General features: G+C 41.3%; 1 protein-coding gene across 1 annotated transcript in view; it reads left to right on the forward strand.

The window, feature by feature from the left end:
- The window catches only part of LOC103079630 (PH and SEC7 domain-containing protein 3-like), a gene marked incomplete at its 5' end in the record, with an annotated part of 102,636 nt that overhangs the window by 69,609 nt on the left and 18,597 nt on the right, over window positions 1–14,430 (forward strand). Inside the window, one exon of the mRNA XM_007446356.1 lies at window positions 11,898–12,041. Coding sequence (XP_007446418.1) covers window positions 11,898–12,041 — 144 coding nt within the window. The remainder of the gene's footprint in view (window positions 1–11,897; window positions 12,042–14,430) is intronic.

Here is a 14,430-nt window from a genome sequence, read left to right on the forward strand (position 1 = left end):
AAAAACTAAACATTCAACTAGAAGATTGTTTGGTGCTTTTAAAGACACACTGTTCACCACCCTGTCATTTGCAGGCTTTTCTTTAATTTATTCTTGTCTTCTCTCCAAACCTTATTAGCCATCGTTATTGGAATTGATTATTGTCAGAGCAGCGTGGTTCTTTCTGAGCAACTCTGCTGTGTGGGAGGAGTTGCCTTCTTCTAGTTGTTTTTCATGACCATGTTGCCAGGGCACATTTTTCTTCCTCTGTTGCAGGTAGAGAGACTAGTATGAAAATGTAAGGTTTGTTTCTCCTTCTGGTGTAGCACTCCAAACTTAGGATTTCATGGTTAGCCGTCTTCAAGATCTACTGGACCTCCTTTTCTACTCATCAAAGTAGTCATTTTCAGACATTTATGTGCATAAGAATTATCTGGGGACTTATTTAAAGCTCACATTTCTCATCCCCCGGCCCCCCGCCTCGATTGATCAGGTCTGGGCCAGGGTCCCGGGGAATATGTGTGTTTCTGAGACACACCAGTGTCCTGCCATATGCAGTGCAGACCAGAGACCCTGCCCTGTGACAAAACCTGCCTCCGTTTCACTACTTCTCTGGAGACCTGTACCTCATGACAGTGTCATTTCCTCAGGTATCTTGTCCTGTTTTCTGCTTTGAATTCCAACCACTGTTCTGTAGAAGTTTAACTCAATGGATGATCACTAAATGCTAACTGCTGAGGGCCAGCCTTGTGATTAACCCAGTCGCAAACAGGAGATTCTGTGTTTGCTTCTCACCCTCGTGCTATCCTGTGCTTTGACCACATGGCAGTAGTGCTAAGGACAAGGTGAGTGGGGCAATGTTGCTTCATAAACTGGCCCCATATGAGGAGGGCAAGGAGAGACCGAAGAAAAGAGGCAGCCACTCCGGACTGGTAGGTGGCAGGCTTAATACGCAAGGGAACTTGCGAGGCTTGTCTTGGGCATGTCTCAAGGCCGCGTCCTTGGGCAGCTCCTAGCACGGGGAAGGCAAGCGGAACGCACATTCCGAGGGCGGGGGCTGGGTGAGGAGCCTCCGGGTGCCCAGGTCCGGCTCCAGGGTCACCCGGCTGACTCGCCCTCTCAACGCCCCTCTCCACAGGCAGACGTTAGGAGCAGAGCTTTCAGAGGATGAAGGCATTCTCGAGAGTGTGTCCCTCACTGGCCAGAACCACACCCTTCCAACCCCAGTCAACGTCATACTTTCAGTCCTGTCACTTCTACTTCCTACACATCTTTCATATCCTACCCACATCTCTTAATTCACTCTTGTTATCTTGTACTCAGATCACTGGTGTCCTAATTTTCTGGTCATTTACCTTATCAACACTAAATATTTGAGCAGATATCCTTCAATATGTGTATTTTTTAAATAAAATATATTACATGTCTTACTATCAATTTAACATGAAAAAGTGCTGAGCATCATTAGTCATTAGGGGAATACAAATCAGAACCATGAGATACCATTAGGATGGCTATAAGTTTTTTAAAATTTTTATGAAAAGTAATATATTGGTGAGGTTATGGAGAAATTAGAACTCTCATATATTGCTGATAGGAATATAAAATGAAGCAGCTTCTTTGGAAAACACTTTGGTGGTTTATCAAATGATTAAACATAGAGTTAGCATGGGAGCCAGTAATTTCACCCCACTTTGATAACAAGAGAATGAAAACATACATTCACATAAAAATTTTTACATGAATGTTCACAGCAGCATTATTCAAACGGCCAAAGGTGGAAATGGCCATCAGCTGATAAATGGATGAATAAAACGTGATATATCCATACAACGGGACTTTATTCAGCCATAAAACACTGAAGCACTGATACATCCTACAGTATAGATGAACCTGGGAAACCTTGCTAAGTAAAAGAAGCCAGTCACAAAAGGAACGTGTTGTGTGATTCTATTCCAAAAGGGTCTCTTTTAGGGGATCTAAAATGTCATAGAATTAAATGTGGTGATGGTTGCACAGCCCTGTGAATATATTAAAAAACTCTGAATTGTACATTTCAAATGGGTGATTTGTGTGGTCAAGTGTGAATTATATCTCAGTGCTGATTTTAAAAATTCTTCCCAGTGGATCACCTTGCCTGGGGCGCATGCCCTGCCTTGGAAAACTCTGGCAGACCCTTCCTAGAACCACGGGAGATCTCCCTTCCTCTCATCTTGCTTCTCTTCAATCCATCCTGCACAGTTCTGGCTAAAACATGATTGCTTTGATGTCACTTAACCTTAACTGGCTCACTATTGCCAACAAGATGCAGTCTAGACTCCTAGGCATGAACTTGGACCACACTTTGAGAATAGACAGCTTTCGTATTCATTTACTAGAGGGTTGAATTAAATACTTAACATATACTAGATACTCAATAAAACAATTAGGTTATTATGCTGAAGCTCACTAAACACTGCTTAAGGTCTTTAAAACCGTCTTAAACATGAAATGATGAAACAAAATCTTTCTGATGGTGCTTTCAGCAATAGCCCCCCTCGGGCTGACTTGAAGGCAGGTGTTCTTTAGTCTAAATTCCTGCGGCTTGGGTTTGATGAAGCTGCAGTATTTAGCAATTTGACTTGTTAATTGCCTAGCAGATTCCTAGAAATGCCATTACCTTCTAAATCATGTCTACTTTAAAACAGCACAAGGAAACAGTCTGAGGTCTCCCTCTTTACCTTCCCTTTTTTTAAAAAAGTAAGTCAATTCCATTTTAAAAAAGTAAGTCAGTTCCTGTTTCCTGAGAGACCCATATATCAGGTACTGTGTGAGGTGTGTGGGCATTACAAAAATAGCTCAGACTTGGTTTTGGCTCTCAGCTAATGGAAGCTGAAGGGGTCAGTTGATGTTAGGCAGGTCATGTCTACAAGCCAGAATGGTGCCTCTCGTTCTCTCCCCCGCCCAGCACCATGCTAGACACTGGATGAGTTGAGAGAAGGGAAAATGAACTTGCTCTGCCTCCAGAGAGCTTGTAAACAGTAGAGGAGACGCAGTTCCCGCAGGGGTCAGGGTATGTTTTGTACTGAGCATGTGGTGTAGACTTGTAAGTGCTGTACACGCAGCAGAGGAATCAGCTGTGAATCCGGGGAACTCTGGCTTTGAGTGGGGTTTGCAGAAAGGACCTAGTTGTTAAAACCGGGTGTCTAAGAGCCACGGGAAAGGAGGCAGTTGAGGACCAATGTGTTTACCAAGAGCCTTGACGGCTCAGGTCAGCACTGATCCAGCAGGGAGCAGACTGTTCTGAAGCTTGTGTTTTCAGCAGCCCTTTGGATTTTATAGTTGTCTGGAGGCTGAGTTGGGAGAATGGGGATGCTGCCCCTCTGCCTTTACCTCTGGGGCCTCAAGCAAGGACTTGACCTTTCTGGATCTCCATGGCCTCCAAGAGGAAGAGGTTAAAGGGGCGAAGGCCAGGTTCTCTTTCACTTTAGAATTCCTGGGGTTCTGTATTACACAGTGGGAAAAAGCACGCAGCACAGCACCTGTCAACCTAGTAGGTGTCCAGTTAGAGTGCAGGCGGACAGCTGTGTCTTACCCACCCACCCCCAACCCTCTGCCCCCTCCCTCTGGTCTTCTTCCTGCCTCCCCTCCTTAAGTCTTATGCTTGGTATAAAAGGATGGAGAGCTGACTTCTGGGCCTGGCTGGTGGCTGAACTGTTGGACTGTGCTTCGGAAGGAAGGCTCTTGCACTGTCTCAGCCCTGGACTCACTGTGAGATCTTGAACACTGGCTTGCCTGTCCGTATTGCCAAAGCAGCTAAGAAATACTTTCTTCATGAAATTAGAGTTTGGTATTTTTTTTAACATCTTTACTGGAATATAATTACCTTACAATGGTGTGTTAGTTTCTGCTTTATAACAAAGTGAATCAGCTATACGTATACGTATATCCCCATATCTCCTCCCTCTTCCATCTCCCTCCCACCCTCCCTATCCCACCCTTCTAAGTGATCACAGAGCGCTCAGCTGATCTTTCTGTGCTATGCGGCTGCTTCCCACTAGCTATCTGTTTTACATTTGGTAGTGTATATATGTCCATGCCACTTTCTCACTTCATCCCAGCTTACCCTTCCCCCTCCCCACGTCCTCAAGTCCATTCTCTACCTCTGTGTCTTTATTCTTGTCCTGAAAGGTTCTTCAGAACCTTTCTTTTTTTTTTGTAAGATTCCATATATATGTGTTAGCATACGGTATTCGTTTTTCTCTTTCTGACTTACTTCACTCTGTAGGACAGACTCTGGGTCCATCCACCTCACTACAAATAACTAAATTTCGTTTCTTTTTATGGCTGAGTAATATTCCATTGTATACATGTGCCACATCTTCTTTATCCATTCGTCTCTTGATGGACACTTAGCTTGCTTCCATGTCCTGGCTATTGTAAATAGAGCTGCAATGAACGTTGTGGTACATGACTCTTTTTCAATTATGGTTTTCTCAGGGTATATGCCCAGTAGTAGGATTGCTGGGTCATATGGTAGTTGTATTTTTAGTTTTTTAAGGAACCTCTATACTGTTCTCCATAGTGACGGTATCCATTTACATGCCCACCAACAGTGCAAGAGGGTTCCCTTTTGTCCACACCTTCTCCAGCATTTATTGTTTGTAGCTTTATTGATGATGGCCATTCTGACTGGTGTGAGGTGATATCTCATTGTAGTTTTGATTTGCATTTCTCTAATGATTAGTAATGTTGAGCATCCTCTCACGTGTTTGTTGGCATTCTGTATATCTTCTTTGGAGAAATGTCTATTTAGGTCTTCTGCCCATTTTTGGATTGGGTTGATTGTTTTTTTTGATATTGAGCTGAATGAGCTGCTTGTAAATTTTGGAGACTTATCTTTTGTCAGTTGCTTCATTTGCAAATATTTTCTCCGATTCTGAGGATTGTCTTTTCATCTTGTTTATGGTTTCCTTGGCTGTGCAAACGCTTTTAAGTTTAATTAGGTCCCATTTGTTTATTTTTGTTATTATTTCCATTTCTCTAGGAGGTGGGTCAAAAAGGATCTTGCTGTGATTTATGTCACAGAGTGTTCTGGCTATGTTTTTCTCTAAGACTTTTATAGTGTCTGGCCTTCGATTTAGGTCCTTAATCCATTTTGTGTTTATTTTTGTGTATGGTATTAGGGAGTGTTCTAATTTCATTCTTTTATATGTAGCTGTCCAGTTTTCCCAGCACCACTTATTGAAGAAGCTGTATTTTCTCCATTGTATATTCTTGCCTCCTTTGTCAAAAGTAAGGTGACCATATGTGTGTGGGTTTCTCTCTGGGCTTTCTATCCTGTTCCATACATCTGTATTACTGTTTTTGTGCCAGTACCATACTGTCTTGATTACTATAGCTTTGGAGTATAGTCTGAAGTCAGGGAGCCTGATTCCTCCATCTCTGTTTTTCTTTCTCAAAATTGTGCTGGCTATTTGGGGTCTTTTGTGTTTCCATACAAATTGTGAAAGTTTTTGTTCTAGTTCTGTGAAATCTGCCAGTGGTAGTTTGACAGGGATTGCATGGAAACTGCAGATTGCTTTGGGTAGTATAGTCATTTACACAATGGTTATTCTTCCATTCCATGAACATGGTATGTCTCTCCATCTGTTTGTATCATCTTTAATTTCTTTCATCAGTGTCTTATAGTTTTCTGTATACAGGTCTTTTGTCTCCTTAGGTAGGTTTATTCCTAGGTATTTTATTCTTTTTGTTGCAGTGGTAAATGGGAATGTTTCCTTAAATTCTCTTTCAGATTTTTCATCATTAGTGTATAGAAATGCAAGAGATTTCTGTGCATTGATTTTGTATCCTACTTTACCAAATTCATTGATTAGCTCTAGTAGATTTCTGGTGGCATCTTTAGGATTCTCTATGTATAGTATGATGTCATCTGCAAACAGTGATAACTTTACTTCTTCTTTTCCGATTTGTATTCCTTTCATTTCTTTTTCTTCTCTGATTGCTGTGGCTGAAACTTCGAAAACTATGTTGAATAATAGTGGTGAGAGTGGGCAACCTTGTGTTGTTCCTGATCTTAATGAAAATGATTTCAGTTTTTCACCACTGAGAACAATGTTGGCTGTGGGTGTGTCATATATGACCTTTATTATAATGAGGTAAGTTCCTTCTATGCCTATTTTTTGGAGGATTTTTATCATAATTGGGTGCTGAATTTTGTTGAAAGCTTTTTCTGCAGCTATTGAGATGATCATATGGTTTTTCTCCTTCAATTTGTTAATATGGTGTATCACATTGATTGATTTGCATATATTGAAGAAGCTTTGCATTCCTGGGATAAACCCCACTTGATCATGCTGTATGATCCTTTTAATGTGCTGTTGTATTCTGTTTGCTAGTATTTTGTTAAGGATTTTTGCATCTATGTTCATCAGTGATATTGGCCTGTAGTTATCTTTCTTTGTGACATCTTTGTCTGGTTTTGGTATCAGGGTGATGGTGGCCTCGTAGAATGAGTTGGGGAGTGTTCCTCTCTCTGCTATATTTTGGAAGAGTTTGAGAAGGTTAGGTGTTAGCTCTTCTCTAAATGTTTGATAGAATTCGCCTGTGAAGCCATCTCATCCTGGGCTTTTGTTTGTTGGAATATTTTTAATCACAGTCTCAATTTCAGTACTTGTGATTGGTCTGTTTATATTTTCTATTTCTTCCTTGTTCAGTCCTGGAAGGTTGAGCTTTTCTAAGAATTTGTCCATTTCTCCCAGGTTGTCCATTTTATTGGCATATAGTTGCTTATAGTAGTCTCTCATGATCCTTTGTATTTCTGCAGTGTCAGTTGTTACTTCTCCTTTTTCATTTCTAATTCTGTTGATTTGAGTCTTCTCCCTTTTTTTCTTGATGAGTCTGGCTAATGGTTTATCAATTTTGTTTATCTCCTCAAAGAACCAGCTTTTAGTTTTATTGATCTTTGCTATCATTTCCTTCATTTCTTTTTCATTTATATCTGGTCTGATCTTTATGACTTCTTTGCTTCTGCTAACTTTGGGGGTTTTTTGTTCTTCTTTCTCTAATTGCTTTAGGTATAAGGTTAGGTTGTTTATTTGAGATGTTTCTTGTTTCTTGAGGTAGGATTGTATTGCTATACACTTTCCTCTTAGAACTGCCTTTGCTGCATCCCATAGGTTTGGGTCATCATGTTTTCATTGTCATTTGTTTCTAGGTATTTTTTGATTTCCTCTTTGATTTCTTCAGTGGTCTCGGTTATTTAGTATGTACTCTTTAGCCTCCATGTGTTTGTATTTTTTACAGATTTTTTTTTCTGTAATTGATATCTAGTCTCATAGCATTGTGGTTGGAAGGATACTTGATACGATTTCAATTTTCTTAAATTTACCAAGGCTTGATTTGTGACCCAAGATATGATCTATCCTGGAAAATGTGCCATGAGCACCTTAGAAGAGCACCTTAGAAGAAAGTGTTCACAGAGTGTTCTGGCTATGTTTTTCTCTAAGACTTTTATAGTGTCTGGCCTTCCATTTAGGTCTTGTTGTTTTTGGATGCAATGTCCTATAAATATCAATTAAGTGATCTTGTTTAATGTATCATTTAAAGCTTCTGTTTATTTATTTTCATTTTGGATGATCTGTCCATTGATGAAAGTGGGGTATTAAAGTCCCTTACTATTGTTGTGTTACTGTCAATTTCCCCTTTTATGGCTGTTAGCATTTGCCTTATGTACTGAGGTGCTCCTATGTTGGGTGCATAAATATTTACAATTGTTATATCTTCTTCTTGGATTGACCCCTTGATCATAATGTAGTGTCCTTCTTTGTCTCTTGTAATAGTCTTTATTTTAAAGTCTATTTTGTCTGATATGAGAATTGCTACTCCAGCTTTCTTTTGATTTCCATTTGCATGGAACATCTTTTTCCATCCCCTCACTTTCAGTCTGTATGTGTCCCTAGGTCTGAAGTGGGTCTCTTGTAGGCAGCATATATGCTGGTCTTTTTTTGTATCCATTCAGCCAGTCTGTTTCTTTTGGTTGGAGCGTTTAGTCCATTTATATTTAAGGTAGTTATCAATATGTATGTTCCTATTACCATCTTCTTAATTGTTTTGGGTTTGTTATTGTAGATCTTTGAAAAGTTCCTTTGGCCTTTGTTGTAAAGCTGGTTTGGAGGTGCTGAATTCTCTTAGCTTTTGCTTGTCTGTAAATGTTTTGATTTCTCTGTCAAATCTGAATGAGATACTTGCTGGATAGAGTAATCTTGGTAGTAGATTTTTCCCTTTCATCACTTTAAATATGTCCTGCCACTCCCTTCCGGCTTGCAGAGTTTCTGCTGAAAGATCAGCTGTTAACCTTATGGGGATTCCCTTGTATGTTATTTGTTGTTTTTTCCTTGCTGCTTTTAATATTTTTTCTTTGTATTTAATTTTTGATAGTTTGACTAATATGTGTCTTGGCATGTTTCTCCTTGGATTTGTCCTGTATGGGACTCTCTGAGCTTCCTGGACTTGATTGACTATTTCCTTCTCCATATTAGGGAAGTTTTCAACTATAATCTGTTCAAATATGTACTCAGTCCCTTTCTTTTTCTATTCTTCCTCTGTGACCGCTATAATTCGAATGTTGGTGCATTTAATCTTGTCCCAGAGGTCTCTGAGACTGTCCTCTGTTCTTTTCATTCTTTTTTCTTTATTCTGCTCTGCAGTAGTTATTTCCACTATTTTATCTTCCAGGTCACTTATCCGTTCTTCTGCCTCAGTTATTCTGCTATTGATCCCATCTAGAGTATTTTTAATTTCATTTATTGGGTTGTTCATCATTGTTTGTTTCATCTTTAGTTCTTCTAGGTCCTTGTTAAACATTTCTTGTATTTTCTCCATTCTATTTCCAACATTTTGGATCATCTTTACTATCATTACTCTGAATTCTTTTTGAGGTAGACTGCCTATTTCCTCTTCATTTGTTTGGACTGGTGGGTTTTTTCCTTGCTCCTTCATCTGCTCTGTGTTTTCTGTCTTCTCATTTTTCTTAAGTTACTGTGTTTGGGGTCTCCTTTTTGCAGGCTGCAGGTTTGTAGTTCCCGTTGTTTTTGGTGTCTGCCCCCAGTGGGTAAGTTTGGTTTAGTGGGTTGTGTAGGCTTCCTGGGGGAGGGGACTGGTGCCTGTGTTCTGGTGGATGAGGCTGCTTCTTGTCTTTCTGTGGGCAGGACCCCATCCGGTGGTGTGTCTTGGGGTGTCTGTGACCTTATTGTGATTTTAGGCAGCCTCTCTGCTAGTGGGTGTGGTTGTGTTGCTGTCTTGCTAGTTGTTTGGCATAGGGTGTCCAGCACTGGAGCTTGCTGGTCGTTGAGTGCAGCTGGGTCTTAGCATTGAGATGGAGATCTCTGGGAGAGCTTTCACCGTTTGATATTATGTGGAGCCAGGAGGTCTCTAGTAGCCCAATGTCCTGAACTCGGCTCTCCCACGTCAGAGGTACAGCCCTGACACCCGGCTGGAGCACCAAGACCCTGTCAACCACACAGCTTTTGGGAAGTCTGAGGTCTTCTGCCAGCGTTCAGTAGGTGTTCTGTAGGAGTTGTTCCACATATAGATGTATTTCTGATGTATTTGTGGGGAGGAAGGTGATCTCCATGTCTTACTCCGCCTCCATCTTGAAGGTCTCCTCTAGAGTTTGGTATTTTAAAGGAAAATATGAAATTTTCTTCAAAGTCAAAATATTATATAAGTAGGAAAAATATTAAATATTAAGTGACATCATCTGAAACTTGCCTTTTGGATAAAATTTCATTGTATGTGCTATCACAGGTACTACCAATGTACATCACTTGACATATAACAGTAGTTTTTCTTGCATCTATTACTTTAATGCCACTACTTAAGCTGTGACTTCCTAATTTAAAACAGTTTAAACGAGTACACGCCATTTGCTATCTCTGTTTCTTTTCTTTGAACTTTGTCAGGTGTATTTCTCTGCCTTCTGTGAAATCCCCTTTGTTAGCGTTGTCCCATGAGAATGGTCTGCACGCTTCCCCTAGTGGATTCTAAGGGCAAAGACAAAAGGGAGGAGCACAGCAAGCTTCCTGGTTGGTCTTTCTTCATGGTGGATATTACAGATTTAATTGCGTGAGCCTAAGAACACGCTGCGTCTTGTGGCTCCTGCCTTCCTCCTTCTCCGTTTTTACATCCACTTTTGTTAGGAAAGCCTGTGTGTCTCCTGTATGGTGGGATTCTAGCATTGAAATAATTTGCGTGGTCTGTATCCATTTATGGCCGTAAGAACCACTTGGAATTTTTATTTCAGTGGTGAAAATAGACAGATTTAAGAGGCATGATTTTAAAATGCTTCTATTTTGAGATTATCTCCTTGATTCTTGCTTCATGAGGATGATGAAGCTGGAGTAAAGCACTGCACGTTGAATTTAGACATTTATTTGACTGTGAATAAACTGTACACTATAAACTATAAACTGTGAGTCATTGTACTTACAGATCTGGACTCAACAGAAAAATGGGTCCAGTGTTTCAGCAGCCAGTTCACAGAAGAAGAATTCCAGTAAACATAGGAAAAGATGTTCATCCTCACTTGTAATCAGGAAGATGTAAATTCAAATCATTTTATACCCATAAAATTAGCAAAAATTTGCAAGTGTGATATCAAATTTTGGCAAGGATGTAGAAAAACGGGAAGTTTCAAGCCTATTGTGGAAACGTAAACTGGTGGAAACACTTTGGAAAACAGTTTAGCGTCATTTTAAAGATATACATTTTCTAAAATCCAGAAATTTCAGTTCTTGATGATCACAGGCAGACTTCAGAGACATTGTGGGTTCAGTTTCAGACCACTGCAATGAAATAAATATCTCAATAAAGCAAGTCACACAGATTTTTTTGGTTTCTCAGTGCATATAAAAGTTATGTTTACACTGTACCCCAGTCTACTAAGTGTACAATAGCATTCTGTCTAGAAAAACTATATACGTTAGTGAAGAAATGCTTTATTGCTAAAAAATGCTAACCATCATCTGAGCCTTCAGTGAGTTGTAGTAGTAACATCAAAGATCACTGATCATAGACCACCATAACAAATATAATCATAATGAACAAGTTTGAAATATTATGAGAATTACCAAATGTGGCACAAAGACACAAAGTGAGCAAATGTTAGAAAAATGGCATCGATAGACTTGCTTGACACAGGGTTTCCACAGACCTTCAGTTTGTAAAAAACACATTATCTGCTAAGTGTGATGAAACGAGATGTGCCTGTATGCTATAGGGAAATTCTTGCTCATATTCACTAGGCAACATGCATAAGAATGTAGCATCATTTATAGCAGCCCAGAGAAACCTGAAAACAACTTAAATATCCTTCAGTAAAATTTGAGGTTGAGGGAAGTCAGAACCTCTACTATTTTGGAGGGAAAAGCATAGGTCACTACATTTTTTAGAATAGCAGCTTTCAGAATAATTATTTCTTGATGGCATTGCTTGTCTCAAAAAGGAAAAAAAAATATGAAGGTAGGTCTTCATCTGTAGTGACAGACAGGACAGTACTGCTGAGGACGTGAAATGGAGAAGCCAAATTGTGCAGCCCTCAGGATGGGTGCTTGACTCTGCAGCCAGTGCCTTGCCTGCTTGAGTATCTCTCAGGAGGCCTGGTTTCAACTCTGTGGCAGTTACTCCTGACACAGGGCTATGAAAGCATTTGGTTTTGTGACCAGGGGCCTGGTTAGGGAGGCTGGCCTTGGCCTTGGTTGCCGTTTTTCTAATGTACACGTGGACCCTGGCCTGAGAAAGTTGGTAAGATGTGGCAGCAGAGGCATGTTGGACTGTTTTGATGAGTTAACGTCATTCATCATAAGGGATTTTTTAAAGTGTGCTACAGTTGTTTATTGATTTTTCTGGATGCTAAATGGCTTAATACTTTCCTGCAGGAGGAACAGCTGAAATCTCACGAGAGCAAGCTGAGGCAGATCACCACAGAGCTAGCCGAACACCGCTCCTACCCACCTGACAAGAAGGTTAAAGCCAAGGAGGTGGATGAGTACAAACTCAAAGATCACTATCTGGAGTTTGAGGTGTGTTGAACCTAAATGTAATAATTGCCTGTACCTGAGCTACTTTATGATTTTTTCCATGAGGCAGGGTTTTTTTAATACTTACTGTAACTGTGGGCAATGTACCTTGACCCTGCTTCTCCCTGGGGAGCTCTGTGCAGGGTCTAGGTCATGGTGGCCCCTCGTGTTCATGGTTCTGTTTAAGCGTCAAACAAGCATCAAGGAATAATTGCCAGTTTATGCACTTAAAAGCAAATAGCCTGCCTGTCAGAATAGCAGGTGCTGGCTGCAAGACAAAAAAACAACAAGTAGATGGACATGCCAGGGTGGGCAGCTGCTTTCTCTGTTTCTGCACCTCTTCCAACACAGTCTTAGTCAGAAAAAGTACCGCAGAGGAAATGAGCTACATGGCAACATGATGCCTTTTCCTGCTGCTAGGCAACAGATGCATTTTTCCTCTTACCACTCACTGCCCTTCACAATGAGGCTAGTTGTGCACATCCATATACTATAGCAAGTGTGGCCATTAAAAGGGATGGGGAGGATCCATAAACTCTGGAAAGACAGAAAATTTAAAAGCAAGTTGAAAGCAGTATAAATAGTAAATGTTACCTTTGGCTAAATTTTCTCCCAAGTTAGCATCAGGGTTATGCAGGATCCTCTGATTCTCCCCCTTCAGCTGCCACTTTAAGACACTTAAAGTATCTCTTTTTTTAAGTTGATAGCCTATAGTCCAAAATGAAGAACAATTATCTTTAGATTATTTACAGTCTTTTTCTGTTGAGTGTGTTGAATCCATCTTTAACTATTCTTTTTCACTGTAGCTTTAGTCTATTCTACTTATTCATCTCCTTCTTTCCCATCTTACAATCATGTTTCTTCCTTGGGCTTGAAATGTAGCATCATCTGAGCACCCTCGCCCTGGCCCCTGCCATTCCCCAGGATCTGATCAGGAGCCAGATCCCAGTGCTCTGCCTCTGCGGTGTCCCTCCTGTCCCTTGCTTGCCACCGGTGTTGATTTTACGCCTCTCTGCCCAAGTGCTGGGTTTTCATGTCTCACCTGAGCCTGGCGGCTGCTTCCTGTCATCAGTTCATCCTGCATGCTCCTGTCAGTTAGTTTTCTAAGGCATGCTTCTGCTCAACAGCTGCCCTTGATTTTCCCCACAATTTACCTTCAGATAAAGTCCAATCCTTAGTCTGAAAGGATTTGGGTTCCTTCTGCCTTTCCACAACACGGGTCTTCCCACCACGACCTCCATGTATATCAGTCACATTTCTGCCCACTCTGCTCTCTCCAAACACGCTTTTTATGCCTTTGTTCATCTACTTTATTCTGCCCCAAATGCTCTTCCCCTTATTTCATTTCTGAAAGTGCTGTTCATATTCCAAGATGCAGCCCAAATCCCTCCTACGAAAAGCCTGCTCTAAACCTGCTGGTTACCGTCCTGCACGGTGACTCCCGTTATGGTGATTTCAGGAAGTCTTTGTATCTATGGCTTCCGCGCCAAGGCTGTGAGCCCTTGGAGTGCAGGGGCCTCAGGTCCATTTCTAATCTCTGCTCTGTGCTTGCTTTTGGGCTGCACAGGATTTCATGGAAGCTTTTAAAAGTCTTTTTCTGAGTTATAAAATTTCTGTTACAAAATGTAACATTTGGTCCCCTGCAGATCCATGTACTAGTTTTCTTCATGGTTAAGCAGGTCCTTGCTCTGGGCAGATGAAGAAAGATCTTTCTTTTATTAAAGGAGAAAGTTTATTAGCTAAAACTTTGGAAGCCTTACCAGCAAAAGACTTGAAAAAATACCTTTTAAAAAACAAAAAAACTAAGCAGCTCATCTATCCCCACACTTGTTCATTCTTGGGAGATGGGAGTTCTCAAAAATCAATCACAATTCTTCACACGCCTGGAGTGGCTTTCAGCTGTAGGCCCTTTTAGTTTCACACGTGCTAATTAAATTTCTCAGCACCTCAGGCCCCTGCTGCCAGCTCTCAACACCTTGCCCTGAGCCCTTGGCTCAAAGGCTACAAATCTCTTCCCAGGAGGCAGGGGCGGTGGCAGGACCATAGAAAGGATGCCACTGCTAGAAGCACTCTCTGCTTTTGCATCCACTGTGGTGCCCCTTTTCTGAAAATGTAACCCAGCAAAAGCCGGCACTTTCATTTCCTGACATGAACTTAGACCAACCTCTGTGGAGATAAGTCTTGCTTTCATCAAATTATCACATCAGGGCTTCCCTGGTGGCGCAGTGGTTGAGAGTCTGCCTGCTGATGCAGGGGACACAGGTTCGTGCCCCGTTCCGGGAGGATCCCACATGCCGCGGAGCGGCTGGGCCCGTGAGCCATGGCCGCTGAGCCGGCACGTCCGGAGCCTGTGCTCCGCAACGGGAGAGGCCACAACAGTGAGAGGCCCGCG

The sequence above is a fragment of the Lipotes vexillifer genome, unplaced genomic scaffold (assembly GCF_000442215.2).
Source record: "Lipotes vexillifer unplaced genomic scaffold, Lipotes_vexillifer_v1.1 scaffold1906, whole genome shotgun sequence".
Taxonomy (NCBI): domain Eukaryota; kingdom Metazoa; phylum Chordata; class Mammalia; order Artiodactyla; family Lipotidae; genus Lipotes; species Lipotes vexillifer.